The sequence below is a fragment of the Montipora foliosa genome, chromosome 12 (assembly GCF_036669935.1).
Source record: "Montipora foliosa isolate CH-2021 chromosome 12, ASM3666993v2, whole genome shotgun sequence".
In the NCBI taxonomy this organism is placed as follows: Eukaryota; Metazoa; Cnidaria; class Anthozoa; order Scleractinia; family Acroporidae; genus Montipora; species Montipora foliosa.
Window position 1 is genome coordinate 31415249 of NC_090880.1, and position 7500 is coordinate 31422748.

Genomic DNA, 7500 nt, shown 5'->3' on the forward strand with positions numbered 1-7500 from the left:
ATTGTGACCTTTGTGTTGAATTTGCACATTTCTTGTCAAACTTAATAACACTTGAAAGAAAAACAAAACCAAACTGACAAAAACAAAAAACCGTTGTCTTGCCATCATTTTGACACAGATGTACATTGTATCCTTTAATTTTTTACATACAAGGTAACTTGATCATGGCACCCGCTGAATTCAACATCACTTTTGATTTTAAAATAGAATTTTCAGTCTTATGTTTCTGACTTAGCAAGTCATATATTTTGAGGTCACCCATCCAGATATTAACCCTTCTGGACAGCACTTAACTTCATTGAACTTTTATTTTGGACTCAAACTTGCGGTGAAAAAGAAGTTGTAATTAACTTGAAAATGAACATCATGTCAGCCTTGAAACCCATGTATCTCGAATCCCTTTTCTTCAATCTTTCTGGGTTTGGTATTTTTCTAGCAACCACAATGTCATGTCTTCTCAGGGCCTGACTTTTTACCTAAGACATCTACCATGGCACTATAATGATATACGGTACCAAATCAATATTGTGTACTATTACAGCCACGTATTATGCAAAGACAACTTGACAACTTAGGTTCCTAGCTTGTTGTTAAGAAGGGCTGCATAATGCAGTGATTCCACTCTCAACTATGATAATGATAACAATAGTTTATAATAATGAACTTGATATAAGTGTCAATAATTTTATTATTGTATTTAGTGCTGAAGCACTATTATTGTGGAAACTGTTCAGAAATCAGATTAAAGAAAATCAACTCGTATGAAATAGGTTGGTGATACATACTGTTGCACGTAAATTGACAGCAACAGCAACTTTTTTTCAGTGTACAAAAAAACAGGGTTACAGATGTGGATGTGGATGGTTTTTTTTTTTTTTTTTTTGAGAACTGTGAGAGAAGATTGACATGTACCAGCAACCCTGAAGTTTTGATTTTGTCCTTTAACAGTGAATTGACACAGATTGTTACAGATGTCATTGCTGACCCAACATTACCAAGAACAGATGAACACTTCTGTCCCAAGTAAGGCCGAGGATGATTATAAATACTGTAGTATTCCTGATGGTTTCAGTTTTCGTTTTTTTCCCTATTGTTCCAACTAGTTCTACTTCCTATTCTGTCCTATTTTCTCAAGGAAAGTCTCCCATTTTCCCTTTAATTAACCCTTTCCCTCTTAAGAGTGATACTTACAGTATGTGTAACAATAATTATTCCATGAGCATGCATTGATACCCAACAAGGAGGCTCTGTCAGGGTAAATTCTGACTAGCGACATGGCCTAAAAAAGTAGCGACAGAACTTAAAGTAAAATCATGACAAACGACATCTTTTCTTTAAATTTCTGACAGCAACGGTCACAGCAACATGAAACGTTGACAAACCACTGACACGAGAGCTTTTAAAATTCAGGCAAGCGACACGGGACGGCCCCCTGGCAGGGCCTTAACAAGGCGTGTAGCATCAAGTTAGCTATAATCATCTCGTATCCAACAAGCACAAGTGGAATAATAATAATTGTTTTATTAAAAGCACCCCCCAAAATAATAAAAACCAAACCAAAATAAAGATAAAAATGCCCCCGGGGAAACTGACTATAACCCTAACAAATGCGACTGATTCAGGCCTTGCCCTTTGATATCACGGTGCATGTGGAGAGCTTTTAGAGTTTCTAAGGACTCCTGTTTTTGTTAATAGAATATCTTCTTCCTGTTGTTTGAAAAATATCGTAATTTTCTATTTATCTGGCCCTGTACTCTGCTTGACGGCCTGCATATTATTTTACTGGAACCCACTGTGCATTGTATAGCAGTATTTTTTAATGTGCTGTTCACTGGTCTCAACTTGCTTCATTTCCCTATAAGAAATGAAAGTTAGAAAATATTTTTCACAGACCACATAGGTAATAGGAGGCTATAATTATATCAACTTCTCCATAGAAGCTAGTGTACATGTGCCCACCTGAAATGCATCTACATATGTAATTAGTTGCAGGCCCAATTTTGACATCCAACCCAAAGTGTCCCTTTAAGCACAGTGCCTACTAATTCAAAGGCATGATTATTCAGGAAATGTAATCTTAACAAGAGTTATTGAAATCCAAAAAGAAAATAATGGGTGTCACCATGCATTTTTCAAGGATAAGTCATGAATAATATTTGTAAAAAGCTTTAAAATACAAAACAATGTATGGCATTCTTTCTCAAATTGAAGCTTAATTATCTCTCAAAAATGCATGGTCACCCTCAATTTTCTTTTTGGATACCAAGAGTATGTACTAAGATCTACTTTCTCTGGATAGTTTTAAACCGCACAAAAAGATCCCTTTATCAGTAAGCATCACTGATAGGAAACCTGAGTATCTTGAGATGCACAGAATGTATGCGCAGTGACAATAGTAGGCACCGTCCTTAAGTTTATGCATTTTGCCACCCATTTTTCAAAATAAGGTAAGTGTAAGGCGTCGGTTATTTAATACGAATAGCAGCAGTTTCACTAACAACCTTTGTGGCTTCCCTAATGGTGTTATTATTAGAATCTGCCTTACAAGAAGGGGTTCCTCTCCACTAACTAAAACATTCACTAGTCAGCAAGTATTTTGGAGGGAATTATGTGTGTGTGGATGGTGAGTTGAGGAAAAATCATAGACAAAAGTTAGGGGTAGTCTGTAAAATGAGGGGGAGAAGTTCACAAAGCAAACTCTCAACCCCACAATAAGGTTAACAAATGAAACAAACTCTGTGAAATTAAAAACTTTTATTGCAGAAACAGCCAGATAGTATGAGAAACGTAATCGAGTAGGAGGGATAAACAAATATAAAGATTTGCAATTTATATTTTAGGTTAGGGTAAATGCAGCTGTTTAATCTTTACTTCAGGACTGGAGTTTTGGGGAAACCTTGTGACATTACAGTAAATAGATTGGTTCAGTTTCTAAACAAACTGTGGTGCTGCAGTGTGGGTGGGGAAATAAGACACAGAAATGGGTTTATCAACTGAGTAGATATTATACACTTAATATATGGACCCGAGGGAAACAGTTAGTTTTGTTTTCCCAAGAATCCTCATGTTCGTCGAGGGAAAACATCAGGACTCGAGGGAAAACAAAACTAACCAGTTTCCCGAGGGACCAGACATTAAGTGCTTTGCTATATACATGTATTTATATGTAGACTTTTCCTGCAACAATCCAGCAAAACATCCGGAGCGGGCAAAAAACTGCAGAATTGTATCCTAGTCGGGATACATTTGAATTTGATCAGGGCCACATGACAAAGAATCAACCAATCACAGTGCTCGTTTTGTTGAGCGAAAGTCTAGGTGTGTAATTGACCACCATAAAGAAATTCGAAACGATATTTCAAGCGTTAGCCCTTCACCGACTTTTGAATTTCTTTATGGTGGTCAATTGATCATAATGCTTATCAAATTCGTCATGCATCCAATTCGTGTATTTCTGGACAGAATGATCTGAAGCCACCTTCAACATTGTGAGGTCACTGCATCAAAATACAATCATGTTAGTTTTTGGAGGAGCATATTCTCTGTTTTATTATCTCGGTTTCCATCTCTTTTTCCTTCCAGCTTGTGAGAACACCTTATAATAATTATATGTACCTTTTTCATAGTATTTGCCAATGATTTTTTTTACTAGATGCCATCATAAAGAAGCAGTGTTTTTCCAATCGCAGTCCAGCAAGGCAGATGTAAGTCTCTCACACAAAGAAGCTTTTGTGCCGTTAAATACAATATACACATACAACGCGTTTGATTGATTTAAAAGTTGCATCAACAAGTGGTTGCAGAGTTTTTATTTTGCAAAGACATACCGAGCATTAAATAGGAAGTTTTCAATAATAAAAACTAACTTCTCCAAAAAGAAGTTTTCAAGTTCGTTGTTTTTGTTAAACGTAGTTTGGAAATCAGAAACTAAAAGAGAAAAACTGGTGTTTAGATCAAAGCAACTCAAGAGAAGTGTTGGCGTTTTCTGGTTGTTTCTTTGCAAAAGAGAGCGGTTTCGTCCCACTCATTCGTCGATTTCTTCCACAACAGAAGTTGTCTTAAATTTAAAGCAATTAAATGTAAACCAATGAATGAAGGGGTAGTTTCTAAAGAAACTGTGGTGCTGCGTCGGTGGGGAAGTAATATACAAAAATTTGGTTTTGTCAACGGAGTTGATAATGTAAATTAGTATCACCCAACTAGTGGACTAATGCAAATCCTGCATTTTGATTGGCTACGCTACTAGAGGACTATTAGTAATAGTCCTCGAGTAGCGAAAAGCGTGACGCTTTTATTCGTTTTATTCCCAAATAAATATTTCTTCAACGTGCATTTGCTAACTTTGTTATTGCCTTTTCTGTCCGACTAGTTGGGTGATACTAAAACAATTAGACCCTTCGCCCTCAAGGGCCACGGGTCAATAGCCCATTCGGTTTCGCCTCATGGGCTATTGACCCGTAGCCCTTGCGGGCTGCGGGTCTAATTGTTAATTGGCCACCGTACAGAGATTTTAAAAGCTGACGTTTCGAGCGTCAGCTTTTAGAATCTCTGTACGGTGGCCAATTTACATTATCAACTCCGTTGACAAAACCAAATTCTTGTATAAATGCAAACCAACCCATTTAATTGTGAGTATTTCAGTGTAAACATCGAGTAAAGTATGGCTGGTTCTACGGTACTGAAACGTGAGCAAGTCTATTTGTATACTAAAAAAGCTGGAATGTTCAGCAGGGTTGTTAAACAAATTTTGTTTTAAAATACATGCAGATTTAATTAGCATTAATTTTTTGAGCATTAAAGTTGATCTTTTTTATCATTTTCCTCGCCAGCAAATGAGACTATATTATGTATGTACAGCGGTAAACTGTGGAAACCGATGGACAGAGTGAGTCAAAGACCAAGTACACTGTAACACAAGGCGTGCCATGGAATTCTTAATGTGCCAGCCACAGTTGAGTCGCTTGATATTGTGGGAGGGTTGCTCCTTTAACTGTAGGAAATAATGGCATTAGAAATATGTTTGTTCACTGATTTTTATTGACCTTTAAAATCATGACATGTTTTTCATAAATTATTCTAACAGAATATATCTTCTTTGCTTTTACTTTAAAGTTCAGTCGTTCTGTTTAATTTTAAGTTGAAGGCGACTATCTGCGTGTTGTATGGTATGCAAAGCTCAAAGTATGGCATTAGAATTTTTTAGCATTGTCTTTCACAAATACGTTGTACGTATTGTGAACATTATCAAACCTGTATAATCTTGCACCTCTGGGGTTGTGAGATTTTTCAAACATATTTTTAAAATATATTTATCTTTCATACAGTGAAAACCCGCGTATAATAACCTAGATTTTAAGAGCCTGTTAGGTTAAGATTGTCCATTTAGACCCTGTTTGCCTAAAAACCTGTTTTAACCTACAATTTTGAAACAGGTTCTTAATTTGAGAAATTCAAACACTGAATGCACAAATTTAATATAATAAGCTTTACTTCTTTATTCTTCTTAAGGACGGCACCAACTATTGTTATTGCGCATACGTTCTGCGCATCTCGAGACACTCGGATTTCCTATGGGTGGTGCTTATCAAAACAGGGATATTTTTGCGTGGTTCAAAACTATGCGGAGAAAGCAGAACTTACCAAGTGCTCGTGGTATCTAAAAATAAATTTGGGGGTAACCACGCATTTTTCAGAGATAATTAAACTTCAATTTGGAAAAGAACGCAATACGTTGCTTTGCATTTGAGAGCTTTTTACAAACTGAATATTGTTGATTAATTATCTTTGAAAAATGCGTGGTTATCTCCAAATTTCTTTTTGGATTTCAGTAACACTTGTTAAGATCTGCTTTTCCCGAATATTCAGATTAACGCGCAAAAATATCTTGGAATTAGTAGGCACTGTCCTTAACATGCTTAGAATTAAACAATTATAACATATTATGCGTTGGCCCGAAATAGGCCACGTCCACCAATGACAAACACCGTAATTTATTTTCAAAGTAAGAACCTGTTTAAGAACCTGAGTAGGCTAATTTAGCCTGGGCTTTTAGTGTTCTGCTGCAACACTTAAGGACGGTTAGCTACCAAGGGTCGTCAGAATACGAATATGCGGGAAAAGCAGATCTTAACTAGTGTTATAGAAATCCAAAAAGAAATTAGGGGTAGTGTTTAGACTTGAGCGTTAAAATGAGTGCTTAGACACAATAATACGCGAGGCGGGACGACTGATCACTATTTCGCCCCAGGCGTCACCTCTAATTCTATAATATCCATAATTTGTAATCTAATCTTGTCAATATTTAATGTAGGAAACCGTTCTTTGCTTCATAGTCTTGACTGAAGAGTGGAATCGATTGGTTCATTAAAAGTTCATAAGAGTTGTTTACGGCTGTGTATCCTAACAAACGCATTGCTTCCTTGCAGTATTTTTCAATGATGTTGATTTCGTGTGGATGCACTTTCCATCGCCAGCGATTCGCCGCTACCCACGCATCGTCTTTGGTGCACGTCGCCTGTTCTCCGTCCATTTCATTACAATCGTTTCTGGTTTGTCTCGTAGTTACATTTAACCATTCCCTTACGCTTTCTAATTCATTTAGTCCCGCAAACTTGTACAAGATAGATAACGCTTTCAGAGGGTCGAATGCCAGGTCCTCGTATCGTTGCAGTTTAATCTGGCGTCGTAGCGAATCCGGCAATCGTTTGATTATTTCCAAGTTATCTTCGGTTTCTTTGCACCGCCAGTAACTGTAAAGACGGGTACCACGCTTACCAAAGTCGCCGGCAGCTTCTTGAAAAAAGCCAGTACTTCTTGACGAAGGAATAACGGCTCGAGGATCTCTGACCAAGAACAGAATTTTGCAATCAACTTCGGGTCGGCTACAAGCATCAAGGATTATCTTAATGTTATTTTCGGGAATTCGAGACTGGAGAACTTTTATAACAGTTAAATTGTAAGTCTTACAAGCGCTACCTAGAGATTGGCTGGTCATTGGGGGACAAAGCTTTGGATCCCATCTTGTGTCCGATGGTTCGTATGGACACAGCGGTGGCGATGCGATTGCTTTACTAACTCGAGGGTGGTTTTGTTTTCGGTAGTATATTTCAATATCGTTCAAGAATAGTTGATTCTCAAACTTGCAGCGCAGCACTCCGTTGAGAAATTCTTTTGCAAGATCCCAATGATTCACTTCGTCAATGCCACTTCTTGTCCTGCTACTCATAACTCGGTCGACTGTTTGAAAAGGCTCGTACATGTAAAACACTGAAGGATGGTGATTAAAAATATCACCCATAAGAGAGGAACCAGAGCGGCCATGAGAGACAATTATTAAAGTCCTCTTTCCATTTTCGTTCGTTGCTCGAAGCTCCTTGAGGTCACTTTGATTATGTTGTCCTGCCACTTGTCGAATATGAGGCCATGCATTCACTTTGGGTAACGTTTTGGCTCTCATAAGATGATAAAAATACATCATCGATAGAGCCTGGAGCAAAAACA

The 7500-nt window shown here is 37.5% G+C and overlaps 2 protein-coding genes across 2 annotated transcripts in view; one reads left to right on the forward strand and one right to left on the reverse strand.

Annotated features, from left to right (window-relative positions):
• LOC137979429 (DNA-directed RNA polymerase II subunit RPB9-like) overlaps window positions 1–6387 on the forward strand; it is a 9869-nt gene extending 3482 nt beyond the window's left edge. Inside the window, exons 4-6 of the mRNA XM_068826687.1 lie at window positions 949–1023; window positions 3653–3704; window positions 4830–6387. Of these exons, the coding sequence (XP_068682788.1) occupies window positions 949–1023; window positions 3653–3704; window positions 4830–4889 (187 nt within the window). The 3' untranslated portion in view covers window positions 4890–6387. The remainder of the gene's footprint in view (window positions 1–948; window positions 1024–3652; window positions 3705–4829) is intronic.
• LOC137979428 (carbohydrate sulfotransferase 4-like) overlaps window positions 6121–7500 on the reverse strand; it is a 1570-nt gene continuing 190 nt past the window's right edge. Inside the window, exon 1 of the mRNA XM_068826686.1 lies at window positions 6121–7500. This exon is cut by the window's right edge and continues 190 nt beyond it. Within this exon, the coding sequence (XP_068682787.1) occupies window positions 6302–7500 (1199 nt within the window). The 3' untranslated portion in view covers window positions 6121–6301.